This window comes from Solea solea, chromosome 8 (genome assembly GCF_958295425.1).
Source record: "Solea solea chromosome 8, fSolSol10.1, whole genome shotgun sequence".
Classification (NCBI taxonomy): domain Eukaryota; kingdom Metazoa; phylum Chordata; class Actinopteri; order Pleuronectiformes; family Soleidae; genus Solea; species Solea solea.
Genome location: NC_081141.1, coordinates 1894088 through 1912294, shown reverse-complemented (window position 1 = coordinate 1912294; position 18207 = coordinate 1894088). Strand labels below are relative to the sequence as shown.

At 41.8% G+C, this 18207-nt stretch overlaps 2 protein-coding genes across 3 annotated transcripts; both read right to left on the bottom strand.

Moving 5' to 3' along the window:
* Nucleotides 1–699: 699 nt before the first annotated feature.
* On the bottom strand, nt 700–6165 carry LOC131463492 (protein FAM240B). Its single transcript, XM_058635232.1, has 3 exons — nt 6068–6165; nt 5569–5690; nt 700–866 (listed from the first exon to the last, which is right to left on the bottom strand). Exons 2-3 carry the CDS (start codon nt 5688–5690, stop codon nt 755–757), a joined length of 234 nt encoding a protein of 77 aa, XP_058491215.1. The 5' UTR covers nt 6068–6165; the 3' UTR covers nt 700–754.
* Nucleotides 6166–8189: 2024 nt separating this feature from the next.
* On the bottom strand, nt 8190–17709 carry LOC131463455 (putative helicase mov-10-B.2). Of its 2 annotated transcripts, none has more exons than XM_058635168.1 (23): nt 17377–17709; nt 17195–17297; nt 16700–16881; nt 16479–16575; nt 16252–16393; nt 15924–16176; nt 15723–15836; nt 15062–15245; nt 14810–14952; nt 14562–14729; nt 13082–13194; nt 12789–12985; nt 12621–12718; nt 12427–12524; nt 11852–11950; nt 11655–11757; nt 11454–11571; nt 10209–10400; nt 10055–10126; nt 9531–9656; nt 9318–9406; nt 9063–9181; nt 8190–8933 (listed from the first exon to the last, which is right to left on the bottom strand). In XM_058635168.1, exons 1-23 carry the CDS (start codon nt 17499–17501, stop codon nt 8872–8874), a joined length of 2997 nt encoding a protein of 998 aa, XP_058491151.1. In that variant the 5' UTR covers nt 17502–17709; the 3' UTR covers nt 8190–8871. The 2 variants fall into 2 exon arrangements, with proteins under 2 accessions (XP_058491151.1, XP_058491153.1); XM_058635170.1 differs by having other exon boundaries at nt 15062–15242.
* Between the last annotated feature and the right edge of the window lie 498 nt (nt 17710–18207).

Sequence of the window (18207 nt, the reverse complement as noted above, 5' to 3'; positions counted from 1 at the left end):
ATGTACATATGTATATGTGTATATATATATATATATATATATATATATATATGTATATATATATATATATATATATATATATATATATATATATATGTGTGTATATGTGTATACATATATGTGTATAAATAAATGTAACAGGAACTTTGCATAGACTTTCCAGGACAAAGTATACAATAACATTGTTTCTGAAAATAATTTATATTTAAAATTGTGTTGACTTTCTATGACTCAGGTTTGTTTTCAAAGATGCACCTCATTATATTCACAGTTAGATCTATTTAAACAAGCGTTTATAATCCGTACAGTCACTTTATTCATATTTTATTGTTGCTGGATATTTTTATGAAGTGTAAAAAATGGTGTACTTAAAGTGATATTTATATTAGTTATACACACACACACAGGAGCTAAGTGAAGTTTCTCAGTTTGTGTCACTTAAACCTGAATAAACTTTACAGTTTATTGACATCAAACGTGCTCTACTTTATACTTTACACTCGTCCTAATGACAAAAGCAACTTTAAACTTGAACAATCAGTGACCAAACAGAGTTTAAATGTTAAAAGTCCAATACTAAATGGGGGAAACCAGACGTGTGTGTCTGACGTGAAGCATCGTACAGGTAACAACCGACGTTTGTGGGGTTAAAGGTCACAGCCCAACTTTGATCACAGTGAAGTAAAACTCACCAACTCATCTATTTATGCTTGATTTTTATTCATCATCATCATCATCATCATCATCCTCCTCATCATGTGTGCTCAGCTGCCTCCTCCGTCTTCACCTTCCTGATGAAGTTGTCATTAAGTTTCTGTAAGTGCTTGTTACGGTTCTCCAGACGCACCAGCCACTCGTCTCTCAGCCTGAAAACACACACACAAATAATCCTGATCAACAGGAAGTTTGGCACACACACAGAGAGCTTTTTTTAAACCTGCATTTACACAGGACCATGTGCTCGCTCTGATGGTTAAAATATAGCCCGGTGCCTTTCAGCTTTGTCCACAAGCACAAGGTGTATTTAAAAATATCTCCAGTCTCTGGGAACAAACAGTGAAGCCAATGTGGAAGTGCTGTGGAAAACCTGTATTGTCTTAAAGACACAAAGATATTTTATAACGACACGCGGAAACACATGATGTCACTCACTCTGACAGCTGACGTCTATTTTAAAAGGATTTAGAGTAAAACAGATCATAAAGCAGGGCAGCTGTGCTGTGATTGGCTCCATCACACCAGGTGATATACTGGTTATATACTCGTTATATACTGTAATACTGGTTATATACTGGTTATATACTGGTTATACTGGTTAGATACTGGTTATATACTGATTATACACTGTTATACTGGTTATATATTGGTTGTATACTGATTATATACTGGTTATATACGTTATACTGGTTATATATTGGTTGTATACTGATTATATACTGGTTATATACTGTTATACTGGTTATATATTGTTGTATACTGATTATATACTGGTTATATACATTATACTGGTTATATATTGGTTGTATACTAATTATATACTGGTTATAACGTTATACTGGTTACATATTGGTTATATACTGATTATATACTGGTTATATACGTTATACTGGTTACATATTGGTTATATACTGATTATATACTGGTTATATATTGGTTATATATTGGTTATACTGGTTATATACTGGTTATATACTGATTATATACTGGTTATATATTAGTTATATACTGGTTATATACTGGTTATACTGCTCCATTAATATTTGACAAATATAAATGTTGTGCTGATCTCTCTGACCACAGCTTCTCATCCTCTGGTCTCAGTGAAAGTATAAAATCTCAGCTGGTCGTCTGAAGGTGACCGTGTGTGTGTGTGTGTGTGTGTGTGTGTGTGTGTGTAATGTAATATTTAGTGTTTAATAAAGTGTCTACTTGTGGACTTTGAGTCAGCAGCAGATCTGGTATCTTGCTGACAGCTGCTGCGTTATCACTGTCACAGCAGCATTTATTTCGCCCACAAATCAAACATCAGCGCACGCACGCGTGTTTGTCTGTGGGGTGGAAAAATGTCAACGTGCACCAGTGAGCACAGAAGACAATAAGACAGAGTGGACACGAGTGTTTACGCGTAACCCGACGCTCACTGTGTTCGCGCCACCTTCCTGTCGAGTTTTCTGGATTATACCATTTGTCCTCTCAGCTGCTGATAATCCTCCTGACCACACACACATATATAGACGGACAGAGAGAGGTTTTTGTTTAGTGTTTTTCTGTTACTTGTCCCCTGTTTGATCAAATATGTGCTGCTGTAAAGGCAAAGCCTCTGAAATCCACCACATCTGACCTAAAACAACACATGAACGACTGTAAAATCACAGGTTTTCCCCTAAACTTCAGTTAAAGCAGCAAACGTATTCTTAAGAAATCGACCATGTTCCCCGTGTGCTTGTATCTCATACAATCACACTGGAAATAACCTCAAGTATCACTGTAATATAAAGGAATTTCAGTCTCATGTCTTTGTTTTTCCCGCCTTACATTAACGGTCTGCGAGCTGACTGATCGTTTCTGTGGATTTTAGACACTGACAGCACGGTGGATTAGTGGTTCTGTTCAGTTATAAACCTGACACTTACTAAATGACATAAACATCTAAAGAGTGAGATGAAGCCTGATCATTTTATCCTGGACATTTTAAACCTACGCCGACTGCTTCAAGACAGGAACTCCGAAATGTTAATGAGCAGCTGATAATCCCAACATCAAAGGGAACGACAAAGGCCACATGACTTAATTAAGCCTAACCCTAACCCGGAGCTGGAGCCAATCCCAGCCAACATGGGGTGACATTTGAAGTTCACCCTGGACAGATCACCAGCCCACAGAGAGCTCAGTCCTGAGAACCAACAGAGAACTCAGTTATGAGAACCCACAGAGAGCTCAGTCCTGAGAATCCACAGAGAACTCAGTTATGAGAACCAACAGAGAGCTCAGTCCTGAGAACCCACAGAGAACTCAGTTATGAGAACCCACAGAGAGCTCAGTCCTGAGAACCCACAGAGAAATCAGTCCTGAGAACCCACAGAGAGCTCAGTCCTGAGAACCCACAGAGAACTCAGTCCTGAGAACCAACAGAGCGCTCATTCCTGAGAACCCAAAGAGAACTCATTCCTGAGAACCCACAGAGAACTCAGTCCTGAGAACCAACAGAGAGCTCATTCCTGAGAACCCAAAGAGAACTCATTCCTGAGAACCAACAGAGAACTCAGTCCTGAGAACCCACAGAGAAATCAGTCCTGAGAACCCACAGAGAACTCAGTCCTGAGAACCCACAGAGAGCTCAGTCCTCAAACCACAAACCTTTCTCTGTGAGACGTTTTTCTTCAAACAAATTTCTCCTACAAATGAAGTGATTTCTTTCTTCACTAAAGTAACTAAGTATAACACTAAAATATAAATCTTTGACGTGACCGACTGAAGACGTCATGAAGTAAATTTGTTTTCTAATTTCAGCCTGTGTGTATCTGTGTTTTCTATCAGTGTGTCAGTCGCCTCCATCACTCACCACGCTGTGATTATCACCTCCGCCCTCCTGCAGCACTCTGCAGATAGTTGTGCGGCGGTGGGGCACAGGATCACACATAGCCGGGGATTAAGACAGACATGGTATCGATGGGCAGGGGATTAGGGCTGAGAGGTAATGGATAGCCGAGGGATTAGCTGTGATGGGCCGAGGAGTTGGTGTGAGGTTAAAGTGCGATAAAGGAGGAAGAGGCTGGAGTTAGGAGGGATCCAACATAATGCTGGAGGTCTAAACACAGCATAACGTGAGTGAGATGATCGCAGTGATAACACACAAATCAAAGAACCACAGGTTTGACTTTATATTGTTATCAAGCTGGATTAGATAGTTTCCTACATGAGGCATCAAGTGTGCTGCAACCACGATGAGATTCAAACCCACACGTGCAGAAGACGATGGATTAGTCCACATCATCCGTTTCAAAGTAACCACCTCATGTGTTTTTCTACAGCCACGTTCCAAACTGGAAAGATGTGATAAAGTACAGTCAAAGGACTGAGACGTGAAATGAAACCTCAGGTTTTGAACGGACCACATTACGCCGAGTGACATTCACTTCCACATAAAACATAAATGTCTTCACATACGACTGAAGCAGACACATCTGCACAGCTCCGAGGTCCTGAAAGACTGAACATATTTAACAAAAGTCTGACATGAAATCATCAGACAGCGTGAACATCTACTCACAGCTCACTGATGTCTCTGGTTTATGTTTCAGTGCAGTGATGGCGTGAGGTGAGGTTCAGGTTCAGGTTACAGCTCAGCTGATGTTTCAGCTCATTAATGAGCATCAGACCTTTAACAAGCAGACTGTGTGTGAGGGTCAAGTGCGACGCTTGTCCTGGTATGTGATCCACCTCCCTGGGACATGATTCTCTTGGTGTTGAGACGCTGTTTTTAGACGAGTCTGTGAGCCAGACTCTCAACTCCACCACAACTGAGACTAATCATTGTCCCGTTGGTCTCACATCATCATTCTCACATAACATGGAGAAAGGTGAGAACCTGTAACTTTTCCATGATACAGTTCTAACACTACTGAACTGAAATACCACTGAACGCGGTCGTAATTGGGTTTGAGTTCAGCGTTGTTCTTGGATTTGCTGAGGCTGGTTCTGACTGACAGGTACCAGGTTCTATCACTGATGGAGAAAAAGAAAAACAGCAGGTACCCGGTTCTATCACTGATGGAGAAGAAGAAAAACAGCAGGTACCAGGTTCTATCGTTGATGGAGAAGAAGAAAAACAGCAGGTACCCGGTTCTATCACTGATGGAGAAGAAGAAAAACAGCAGGTACCAGATTCTATCACTGATGGAGAAGAAGAAAAACAGCAGGTACCAGGTTCTATCACTGATGGAGAAGAAGAAAAACAGCAGGTACCAGGTTCTATCAGTGATGTAGAAGAAAAACACCAGGCACTAGGTTCTGTCATTGATGGAGAAGAAGAAAAACAGCAGGTACCAGGTTCTATCATTGATGGAGAAGAAGAAAAACAGCAGGTACCAGGTTCTATCACTGATGTAGAAGAAAAACAGCAGGTACCAGGTTCTGTCATTGATGGAAATGAACAAAAACAGCAGGTACCAGGTTCTATCATTGATGAGAAGAAGAAAAACAGCAGGTACCAGGTTCTATCAGTGATGTAGAAGAAAAACAGCAGGTACCAGGTTCTATCACTGATGGAGAAGAAGAAAAACAGCAGGTACCAGGTTCTATCAGTGATGTAGAAGAAGAACAAAAACAACGGTACCAGGTTCTATCACTGATGGAGAAGAAGAAAAACATCAGGTACTAGGTTCTATCACTGATGGACACGAGTAGATTGGAGTAGTGCTAGAACTTTTGAAGTTTTAAAAAGGTAAAGTGGTCAGGGTCCAGGTCAGGGTCAGGGTCAGGGTCAGGGTCAGGGTCCGGGTCCAGGTCAGGGTTATTTAAGTGTGGACTGTGTTGTGTGTGATGATGACGAGCAGGTGTTTGACTGACTTTTTGAGCGCACTCTTGTTCCTCCTCTGCTCCTCGTTCTCAGCATCCTGACCCTCACAGTGAATCTTCTTCTCCCAGAACGTCTTAATGTGCAGTCTGTCATGGATCAGAGCCAGGTTCATCTGCAACGACACAAAACTCACGTCCGTACTTCTGACTCTGACTCTGTGGACATTCATACAACATATCAAGAAGAGTTACCCATAACATAAATATACATCTATAATATAATAAGTTCATTCACACAGATACTGACGGCGTGTGTCCAGATAAAGAAGAGATTCTTTAGATTCAGAGCCTGAAACTTCACACAGTGCCTGATTATGGCGTCGCCCCTCAGTACAGTACATACATTATTATGCTTTGTTTGCCTGAACAAAGACTTTAGTCTGTGCTCGGCTGAAGTGTCGCAGCTGTTTTAGGATTGTGATGATCGGCTGTAACGATTTTTACATGAAACATTTTTAAATGATTTCTGTTCAATAAAGGAAACACAAACCTTTCTTTAGTCTTTCAGCGTCCGTCCGTCCGTCTGTCAGGGATCAGCTGAGCGTCTGTCAGTCAGTCAGGGTGGATGAGTGTGTGTGAGTACCCAGAACCCCCCCCCCCACAGATGAATGTATGACATTATTAATCTACTCAGTAAATGTGTTACTGTAACACCTCCCTCTCTCTCTCTCTCTCTCTCTCTGTTCAGTGTGCTGCTCTCTCATCCATGAGTGAGTGAGTGAGTGAGTGAGTGAGTGAGAGACAGAGGTGTGATCAAGGTGTGAACTTATCTATTTATAGATACACTTGCCAAGTAAACTTTCATATTTGCCTGGGTTTTTTTCAACATAACAGACACTGGTCGTTTTTGTAAAGACGCTAAATGTGATTAATGTAAAAGAATAATAAGAATATAGTCACCACTTTATCATGAGTAAAAATAATAAACCAAGTTGATTGATTATAATTCAAATGTGTGATTTTCACCTGCAGAGAAACAGGAGATTATGGTCTGTGTTTGTCACTAATCTAATCGAATTAAGGCTGCCGCGATTATTCGATGAATCAATTATTAATCGATTACTAAATTAATCGGCAACTATTTTGATTTCTCGATTTATCAGTTTGAGTGTTTTTTTCAATAATTATAACAACCTTTCTGATTTTCCAGCTTCTTAAATGTAAATATTTTCTAGTTTCTGTCATTTTTAGTTTCTTAAATGTGAATATTTTCTATTTTCTCTCATTTTTCAGCTTCTTAAATGTGAATATTTTCTACTTTCTGTCATTTTTCAGCTTCCTAAATGTGGATATTTTCTACTTTCTGTCATTTTTCAGCTCCTTAAATGTGAATATTTTCTATTTTCTGTCATTTTTCAGCTTCTTAAATGTGGATATTTTCTACTTTCTGTCATTTTTCAGCTTCTTAAATGTGGATATGTTCTACTTTCTGTCATTTTTCAGCTTCTTAAATGTGGATATTTTCTATTTTCTGTCATTTTTCAGCTTCTTAAATGTAAATATTTTCTACTTTCTGTCATTTTTCAGCTTCTTAAATGTGAATATTTTCTATTTTCTGTCATTTTTCAGCTTCTTAAATGTGGATATTTTCTACTTTCTGTCATTTTTCAGCTTCTTAAATGTGGATATTTTCTACTTTCTGTCATTTTTTATCTTATTAAATGTGGATATTTTCTACTTTCTGTCATTTTTCAGCTTCTTAAATGTGGATATGTTCTACTTTCTGTCATTTTTCAGCTTCTTAAATGTGGATATTTTCTATTTTCTGTCATTTTTCAGCTTCTTAAATGTAAATATTTTCTACTTTCTGTCATTTTTCAGCTTCTTAAATGTGAATATTTTCTATTTTCTGTCATTTTTCAGCTTCTTAAATGTGGATCTTTTCTACTTTCTGTCATTTTTTAGCTTCTTATTACAGAAACTAGAACATATTCACATTTATGTCCAATGTTATGTCCTCTGAAGACATGGAGACCAGACTGTGTGTGTGTGTGTGTGTGTGTTGTGGACATATATATCCTGTAGAAGTATGACGGCAGCTGACTGTGTCCTAACAGAAAATGATCTGCTGTGACAGTGATGTCATGAAATTCAGAGCACATTTTACGAGAGAAGTGTGTGTGTGTGTGTGATTGTGTGAGTGTGTGTGTGTTTAACAGCCTTGGAGAGCATCAGATCACGCCCCAAGAGGTTTTGAAATGTCAAACATTATCACCCAACTGACCAGGACACGCAGTGTTATAATTCCAGTGTGGTGCCAGCGTCAACAGTCAGGCTGAGGATGTTAAAAATAAATACATACATGTTGATAGACGTCTTAATCCACCTTTGTTTTTGTTTTGTTTCTCTTTAATCCTAATCTCACCATTAATGATTGTTTCCATAGTGAGGCATTATTTTCTTACTACAGCCCATAATCTGAAGACCAGAGGCCAGAACAGGATTATATTATATATGGTACCCCGCCCCACACAGACGCAGACACACAGACGTACTATTATTATTATGATAATAATAACAACATTATGTGATATTATATAATCATATTTTAATAATAATAATTATACTACTACTACTACTAATAATAATAATAATACAAATGAATATGATGCTCTTGTTTTCATCAGAATTCACTTTATTTTATAGAAATTAAAGTCAAACATCAATGACTGTAACTCAGAAGCAGAATTGTCAATAGATCGATTTTGAATAAAATCAGAAAATAAAGATTTAACATCAGAAAAAGACTTCACTTGGATTCTGTCTCGCTTTAACACTTTTTTTTAAATGATTGAACAAGTGATTTCACAGAATTCTTAAAGGATTCACTGAAATATAATAAAGTCAAATTTAAATAGAGTCGGACAAGTGAACAAGGGTTTGTGCAGCTATGATTTGTTTGGTCTAAAGTTATATTATTATTATTATTATTGTTGTTATTATAATATTATGAAGCTTTGGTGGTAAATCCTACGACACACTGGACCTTTAACACATCAACATTTATTCTTCATATAATCCAGAATTAAGATAAAAATCCATTCTTCCATTTTTAACAGGACAAATAATCATCTGAATAATCCTGAGGTTTTACTTCAACATTTTTCTGATCATAAAATATAGATATTTTTGAGCTGCTGCACTAACCCATCAAACTGTAATTTAAGACATTTAAAAAAATCCCTGAGATAAAACTCAATTTCAAGATCAGGATCCTCAGGAGAGGTTAAGTACAAATATAGATATTTCTAAGACCATTTTTCTTTCGGCTGTTCCCTGGACATTATGGGATGTTCAGATGTCACTCCTCCACGCAAGGTCCAAGTGCTGCTGAACAGCGCTCTCTGCTGTCTCCACTGAGACACACACACACACACACACACACACAAAGACACATGGACAAGTTCAACGACCTTTTTCACTGCGATGGCGTCACTTGTACGGGGGAAGATGTGTGTGTGTGTGTGTGTGTGTGTGTGTGTTACCTTGAATGTCGATGTAGAGAGCAGCGAGCCTCGTCACCACGTCCTCCTCTTCCTCTGCGAGGACGTTGGCATAATGGACGCCGTCGTAACCTCCTCTGTCGCTGCAGTACTGGATGAAGCTGTAGACACACACACACACACACACACACACACACACACACACAAACAGACACTTTATGAACATTAAACTAAAGTTGTGTGTGTGTGTGTGTGTGTGTGTGTGTGTGTGTGTGTGTGTGTGTGTGTGACACCCACCGAGCCCAGGTAGGATCTGTGTTCAGCACTCTGGGGTTTCCCACCACAATCATCAGGGCTTTGGCTCGAGTCAGAGCCACATTGAATCTCTGGAGAAGTAAAGTGTGTGTGAGAGAGCAGCACGAATGTACACACGCACACATGCACACACACACACACACACACATGCACGCACACACACACACACACACACACACACAGAGCAGCAGGTACCTTCTCATTCTTGACAAAGCCCAGGTTGAAGTGTTTGTCTATGTCCGTGTATTCAGGGCTGCTGCGGACTGTGGACACCAGGATGACTCTCCGCTCCTGACCCTGGAACTCCTCCACAGAACCAACCTGACACACAATCACACACACACACACACACACACACACACATCATGTGACATCATGTGACCTCATGGACAACGTGCTCTTTTGTGACTTTGGTGGTAATTTAAATCATTCATCAAACTGCCCAACACTGCACTTTCAGATACTCCACTTTGTGGCCAAAAGAAGAAAGCACACCTCTCTGTATGTGACATAAAAAAACTAACTAAACTTAACATTTGAAATGAAATAACTTGAAAAATATATAGGAAGGGGGGTGTGGCTTATGTAGTCATGTTTCCATCATCTGTTTTTCTTTCTTTTCTTTTTAAAAATAACAGTTTGCAGTGCAGTTGCAGTAAATACAGTTTCATCGTTGCGTCGTCCATTTGAGTCAGGAGGCTACTTTTAGTTATTCATACCTTCAGTGCGCCCATGTGCTTAAATTTGAGCTCTTTCCCGACTTTGTCCAGGGCCTGACGGATCTTCTGCACCTGTGCAAACGTGCAGGAAAAACATATGGTTAGTGTACAGTGTGTATGTGTGTGTGCGCGCTGAACTGAACTGGTTTCCTGCCTGTTTCCTGTAGGGGGCGATGATGCCTATGTCCTTGGGCGAGATGGTTGCCAGGCCCTTCTTGCCGTGTGTCTGCAGCAGCTTCTTCACGTAATTCATGAGCTCCTCCACCTCGGCTCTGTTGAAGAAGGACGGGCTGCTGGCCTCGCGCTCGTCCACGCCGGTGATACCGTGGAAGATCAACGGAAAGCCCTTAAAGGTTCAAATAAAGACAAAGGGACATGATGGACCGATGTTTTCTTCTTCTACTGTCAAACATTCATCAGTTAGCATAAACAAAGTGGCATTTAAAAAGTAACATTTGAGCACTTGTTTGTGTAGCTGACGTAAACTTGAAGCAGTTAGCAGGGAGTTAAGCTAACCAACTGGAGGTAAACACAGCAGATTTCCTCGTTTTATTTCCTGACAGTCGCAGGACGTGTATTAGCTAACAGCTAGTTAGCAATACTGTCACCCATTACTCCTAACCCTGTTAGCGTCAGGCCTGTCTCCACCCACACCTGCACCGCCACTGAACACAAACGAGGACTGTCGATACGTTCTGGCTCCACTCAAATTCTGCCGTGTAAATTTCATACAGTCTATGGTTCATTTTATCAGGAGGAAAGTACCAAGTGCTAATGGATTAGCCCAACCCACTAGAGACAGATCGATTAAAGAACGTCCGCTACAGTCAGTCGTCCTCTAACATCCGTGTCAAAGACATCGACAGTGTGGCAGCATTTCACAAAAACAGATGGCGGGAAAAAAGTTTTCATTATCACAGCTCGACTACAAACATGGCATATCGTATAAAAACAGTAAGCTAACGTGTCTGCGTTAGGCTGCTCCGTCTGTTTTCAGTATATGAACATATCAGAATATCAGAATTGGCATATTGCAAATGTTTTAGTCTAATAATCGTTGATTTGACGAATTTTTGTCGAAATTTCAGGGCTTCAGTCGACCAAGAATTTCTTCGCTTACTTACTTTGTTTGAGATGAAGCACGCGGCATCAGAATACTAATATATATACTAATAATAACGTCAACAAACGTCTCAAAAAGTTACGCACCGCAGCTTTAAGAGTAAGGCAGCAGTGTTGTGAGATACCATGCAGCATGACATCGATTATTATATCATTAAAGTACACAACTGTGTCTTGATCATGGCGAACCAAAGGGTGGGCTGAGTTATTACCGGGTAACCAAAAATAATGATCAGTCATGCGTCTGTAAAGGTGTAGTGAAATATGAGGTGCTTACACTCTTTGGTAGATATTGCCAACTGCAGTAGGAGTTTCTTAGATATTCATCTGCGCAACACTGAAGTTCCCCATCGTAGAAGAGCTCATTGGGGACGTGAAGGATGTCCGGATGGGACCTTAGAAAGGACACGTGTCAAGGAAACGGACGAGAGCAATGACAGAACAATCCGATACATGGAGTAGAGCGATGACATCGCACCTGTAGTTACGCAGCAGTTTGGTGACAAAGCGACTGTCGAACGCGTTCTCCTGTTTCCGGTACAGAGGGCACTCCTTCATCAAGCGCTCCAGGAGAGAAACCTCTGCAGAGACACATGCGACAGCGTTATACACACACACACACACACACACACACACATGATCATGCATCTTAAGTGTGACCGGGTCTGCACGCACCCATGCCGTATTTCAGAGCAAAAGGAGATCTAAGAATTGGTCCGAGCTGCTCGGGGTCTCCGGCGAGAACAACCTGACCGGTCTGTGCGTCTAACAGCCCTTTGTTTCCGTGGGTAAAGACAGAGAAATACACAAAGTTAGTTTAGTACAAGTTACAAACTCACTGATACTCAGTGAAGACAGAAATGGTTCAGATAGATACGGATTGATGACATAAAGTTTTCACCGCAGCTGAATTATGTTACACACAGAAGATTGTGAACATTCTCCAGAGTTTGTTCTGGACGAGTTTCAGCGGGAGAATCTCCAGGAGTGATGCCCGGCTCGAGCAGGGGATTATCCAGAGATTCTCCTGCTGCATTCTCACATCAGCTCACTTACTAAACTAACAATTATATTCATAATCGATTAATCTGTCGAATATTTTCTCAATTGGTCCATAAAATATCCCTGTTCGTCAAACCTTTTATGGACCAAGCGATTCATTGAGAAAATATTCATCGATGATGAAAATAACCGTTAGTTGCAGCTCTACTGCAGTCTATTCCCGAAACCCTGGACTTTGATCCCATTACCTGCCAGCGGGACTAAACACTCAGTCTCGACAGCGTGTCCTGCCTCGTCCACAAACACATGCGTGAAATGACCGACAGGAAGTCCTCCCGAGACCAACCTGGAGAGAACGGAGACAAGGTGCGTGGTGACGGGGGAATTCCTACGTCAGCTCTCCGGAGGAAACGAGAAAACAAATAAAGAGGAAGTACTGCACCTTCCAGCAGTTATCAGGGTGGTGACGATGACTCTGAACTCCATCAGCTCCTCTTTAGGAGGAAAGACGTAGCAGTTGCCCACCAGGTTCGAGCTCTCCTGAAAGCACCACAGATCCCATTCATACTAGACCTTGGCGAGACTACAACCCAGCAGAACTGACACTGACCTTCAGGTCTTCAGGGATCAATCTCGGGTCCCGGCTGGTGGCGTACATGCGGAACACCTTTCGTTTCTCCACGTGCTCCACAATCTTGGAACAGAGCAGGTCAGCGGCGCTGTTGGACGGAGCGCAGGCCAGGATGTGGCAGGAGGCCTGGGTCTTCTCGATTTGCTTGATGGCCTCAACCATAGTCACAGTTTTACCTGCGCAGAGAAGCAACAGAATTCCATGTTTGGTTTTTGTCAGATACAGGCAGGATAATCACAGCGTATTTTATAGTTCTATAGTGCTGTGTGCACCTGTTCCAGGTGGACCAAAGATCAGGTATGGGGCAGGTTTGGACGAGCCAGCTACAATGTGTCCAACTGCTTGAGACTGTTCAGAGTTGCTCTCCAACTTCCGGTCAAAAAGGCTGTCAACAATAACAACACAAAATAATCGCAGGTAAATTAAGCACCTGGTCTGGCTGAGGACGTTTTAATTAAAGATTAAGAGAAAAATCGTATTTTTTAAATAAAATTACAGCCAGTGAATGAAATACACTTACATTACAGTTCTACATGTGAAATGCTTTGTTATTACATTGTAGATTTTTGTCATGATGGGAGACAAGTGTTTATTACAGAGATTTGATTATTAGGTGAGCCGACCAAGGATGGAGTTTCTGGAGTCAGAAGGTGAAAAGCTTGAGTGGAAGCAGCTCAGATCTGAGGAGAACGCCCTCTCTCAGTCTGCCTGTGAGTCCCAGAGTTCTGCTGATACATGGAGCTGACCTTCGGGAGGACTGCACAGCTGAGTTATCAGTCCTAAACAGGCACATTTTGTACATAAATGACTGGTACCAGTGCTTCTCCGAGGCCTTGGTGATTAGAGAGTTGCAGCTGTTGTTGTTGAGGTTTGTGCTTAGGAATGTAATCAGCTAGTTTTAGAATAATACGTTTTTCTCTTACAATTAGAGTCGGTGGCTCTTCATCATGTTACCGGGATCTGTATCAAATACTTTGGGTTAGGGTTCCAATCGTTGATCATTGGAACGTGTTTCACCTGTTTATTATTCTACTCTCTGACGTTTTTCCTTTTAAAATGTTGCTTTTCCAGCACAGGCAGTTGTGCACCTGTCTGAGTATGAGCTGTACACTGTAAAAAAATATCCGTAGATTTTACAGTGAAAAACTGTCAAACCATGACAGAAAAAGACTGTAAACTTAAAAAGAGTTTATTACAGTTTTTGTAACAGGGAAATACCGTAAATATATATAGTTGCCGAAACAGTAATTTTTGCATATTTTTTGCTGTAAAAATTACATTAATCTACTATTAAATAACTGCACCATATTAATTATGGATATATCCCAAACCTGTATCTTTTTTGTAAAAAATACATTTTCTTACTGTTAACCTTATTAACCATTGTGTTAATTACATAAAAAATACCATAATATTTATAAGAGCCAAAACTTCTGGCAACCACAGCTGCCAGTTTTACCGTAAAAACAAGGTTTTTTTTTTTACAGAATAAAGTAGAATTTTATGTTAATAAATGCTGTTTTATTTCATGGAGAAATCCTTTACTTATCCTTAACTAATACTTTTACTTTCAATTAAAAAACAATGTAATTTATATGATAGAATATAAACCTCCAACCTTTACCGTAAAAACAGCAATACTCATATCCTTTTACCGCAATGTAAGAAAAAGTTCTACCCTATTTATTACGGTAGAATTCTGGCAACCACAGTAAAAGCAACAGTTGTTGGAACACTGCAGACATCACTGACCTGAGGTTGGGCAGCTGCGTGTGTTGAGCGGCTGCGTCAGGGAACAGAACCTTCTCCAGCCCGTGGTCCACTGCCAGCTCCGCTGCTCGATGCTGAAGACGCACGACGAGACGGTTGATGGTGAACTCCACGCTGAACTTCATGCCGTCGACGAAGCGACTCAGCAATCTGTGAGGAACCATGTTTTCCTTGTTAAATGTCACTGACGACAACAATGTTGTTATGATGCTGTGTTGTGTGGATCGTACTCGGAGCTGAAGCCCAGTTTGACTCTGTCCAGCTCCACACTGTGAACATAGCCTCGGTACTTGACGCCCGTTTCTCCCGCCGGACGAACCAGCAGCTGATCTCCCCGCAGCACGGACGGCCGGTTCTCCGACACGCCGGGCACCTGACAGGTGAGCGGAGATGAGCAGAGGTGATTCCATGATTTGAACTCATAATAGATTAGATCCCATCATGTGCAGGTGTGACACTAGTGTCACATGTACATTATTTACCTCAAGGACGAGCAGTTTTGTGTTGACGGTGTCTCTGAACATGGGGGCGTGTTCTTTTGTCTCACTGTTGGGGATGTTGTACCTCCTGATATCCACCTCCATCTGCAGCTCCTCCAGATACAGCAGCAGCTGAAACTTCTCAGCATAGTTGTCCCAGCTTAACGGACTCTTCAGCAAAGTCCTTCTGAACACAGTGGATATAAGGTTGTTTCATGTAAACCATTCACGAGAACACGGGTTTCAGACACTTCCACACTCCAGACCAAGTGATGATCGTTCTAGTTCAAGTTTTTTTGTTTTTCCTTTCAAAGTAAACGTGTAAAATGTCCATATTTAACAGAGGAGTCTGGTGTGTCTGTGCTACGGTCATGCAGGAAGTACTGTGGACAAATCTGTCTAATAAACTCATTCTAATGATTCAGTTAAGACCCAAAAGAACTGCTTTGCCGGTCACTAACGGCCTTTTTCCACCTTATGGTCCCGCCTCGTCTCGCCTCGCCTCACCACGGTTTAGGTTGCTTTTCCACTACTCAATGTGGGCGGAGTCATCACTGCTCGGCTGCATGAAACTGCCGTGACTTTCACAGACTCAGTCTCTTTGTGTCTTCCTCTGACACATGTTACAGATGAACTGTGTGTGCAACAAGAGTGTGAGAATTACCTCCTGTCACAGACCGGTGCAGGCTGCTTCAGTGACTCGATGAGCTGGTTCATGTACGGTGGGATACGATACTCATGGAGTGGAATCACGTACTGCAGGCGCATCACTGACATCCTGGTGCGAGGAGAAGAAACATTTCAGTTGTTGTGTATTTACTGTATTAAATGAAAGGTCTTTGCGGGCGTGGTGGAGCAGCGTTACCCTTCTGGTCGCTGCCCGTCCACGATGGTGCACTGATCTTGAGGCGTCCAGGCAGGGAGGGAGCGAGGGGCGTAGGGAGCTACAGGTGCCAGCTCTCGTCCTAAGGAAGTTACGCGCTCAGCCTTGATATAGCGCACAATATGGAAGGCGGCTGAGGACGGCTGCAGGTCCGGTTTGAATTCAAAAGCCAGCGTGGCGGGATAAATACCAACCCAACCACAATGGATGTTAACCTGGACTTCATAGCTGTCGCCTGAGAAGAGAAGACAACAGATGACAGTGGTGCATATACAGCAGATGCTGGGTCTGTGTGAGTCCTGTGTGTTACCTGCTTGAAGCGTCAGAGGGTTTGCTTTGGTCACTTTGCGCTCGTCGGTCAGAGTTAAATATCGGAGCCACTGCAGTGGAGTGTAGTAGGTGAAATACACCGGCTCTGCTCCAGTGTTGGTCACGCTCAGCTTCACCTCGCACTGTTCACAACAGGAACAAAACAACAGTACGTCACGAACGCAGCGGCGGCTGCGACGCGCTGTGTGCAACAACCCAGTCACATACCTCATGTGTGTCTTCCACACACAGGTGAATCTTCCCATCGTCAAACTGGTGGTCGGCGGTGATGCTGACATTATGTTTGTCTGAGATGAAATCAGCTCTGAGGAGGTGGAAAGAACCACAGTGAGACCCGGGAACTGAGGTCGAGCTGAGGACAATGTCATCAGGACCCATCAGGACCCATCAGGACCCATCAGGACCCCCATGTGTGGTGGTCTTGTTACCTGTCTGTTTTCAGTCTCGTCATCAGACAACTGGCCAGCTTCCTGCGAGCTCGAACACCCGTCTCTGCTTCGTCAGGAGAAGTCGCGGTCTGGACTGGACCAGGTCTACCCAGTGTGCCCGGGGCAGCCTGTGGCTGACGGGTCCTCGGTGTGTGCCACTGGTCCACATACAGAGCCTGGACCTGTGCATATGATCAGCAGCAGTGTTTGTGTCTGTGTTTCTCATGTTCATCTCATTATCATATCTGTTCACCCCACAAATACATTTCAGACGATGTAAAACAATAAAATGCAGAAATAATTCAATGTTTTCAACAAAAAGCTGACATTTTATCCCAGTTTTCACCAATTCTGAGCTTTTACACAACGGAAATAAAGACTTTCTTTTCTTTTCAACTACAGCGTCGATATCATTCAAATGTATGACTGAAGACTCCCTGTTGGGATGTTTCATTTACACACCGGGACGTGTCTATATTCAGGAGAAAAACAAACCGTCGCATTGAAGCGGATCTTATCTTTTCTTCTTGTTATGTTGCCGCTGGTTTTCAGGGAGTAAAGAATCGAACCGAAGTTCGGGTCTTTGGACCCAGAGTTCCTGAAACAAAAAACAATGTTGACACATTACGAGGATGAGGAGGAGGAGGAAGAGGAGGGGGATGACGATGAAGACTCACCTGCTCCTGAACTCGATGTTGTAAATGTCTCTCAGTTCAAGTCTTTCAGTGATCGATGTTCGACCAGTTTCCCTCAAAAACTCGAAGAAGTCGAGTCCGACCTGGATCCGCTGACTAAACTTCATATCGATCACGATCAAAAATCCCGATAATCGGTGAGCGGAGCGATGACACCGTCAGAGGCGAGCGCCAGTGTGGACGCAGTGTCACGGCTTGTCACGGCTTGTCACGGTTTGTCAGGTGTTTCATCCGGACTTCGTCTTCAGGAGAAACCCAGAACAACACTTTCTTCACTTTGTACTGAGGCGCGGTCCGCGTGGGCGGTGTCTGTGAGTGTGTACGGCACGGAGCGTCACACTGAGCCCGGGGGTTGAAAACAAACGAAACCACAGAACAACTCCCTTTCAGCAGAAACGAAACTCAGGCCCCGGTAGTGGACAGTGGACAGTGGACACTTCATCATCCGTCCATTATCTACCGCTCTGTCCTCCACCGGGAGGTGCTGTGCATTTATATAAAGATGATTCATCTATATATTCATAAATAATGATAGAATTAATAATAATTACAACAACAATAAATCTAGTTATAATAGTATTAGTATTAGTAGAAGTAGTAGAGGAGGTAGTAGTAGTAGTAGCACTAGTAGTAGTAGTAGTAGTAGTAGAAGTATTATTGTTATTAGTAGTAGTAGTAGTAGTAGTAGTAGAAGTATTATTATTATTATTAGTAGTAGTAGTAGAAGTATTATTATTATTATTATTAGTAGAAGTATTATTATTAGTAGTAGTAGTAGAAGTATCATTATTATTATTATTAGTAGTAGAAGTT

What these genes read in the sequence shown, in the direction of transcription:
- LOC131463492 (XM_058635232.1), bottom strand. Translation starts at nt 5,690, where the DNA reads ATGAACCTGGCTCTGATCCATGACAGACTGCACATTAAGACGTTCTGG. An exon ending in AACAAGAGTGCGCTCAAAAA is followed by an intron (nt 867 to 5,568) that starts GTCAGTCAAACA and finishes GTGTGTTTTCAG; the next exon opens with GCTGAGAGACGAGTGGCTGG.
- LOC131463455 (XM_058635168.1), bottom strand. Translation starts at nt 17,501, where the DNA reads ATGAAGTTTAGTCAGCGGATCCAGGTCGGACTCGACTTCTTCGAGTTT. An exon ending in AAACTGGGCTTCAGCTCCGA is followed by an intron (nt 14,730 to 14,809) that starts GTACGATCCACA and finishes GGTTCCTCACAG; the next exon opens with ATTGCTGAGTCGCTTCGTCG. An exon ending in TCTCTACATCGACATTCAAG is followed by an intron (nt 8,934 to 9,062) that starts GTAACACACACA and finishes TGTGTGTCTCAG; the next exon opens with TGGAGACAGCAGAGAGCGCT.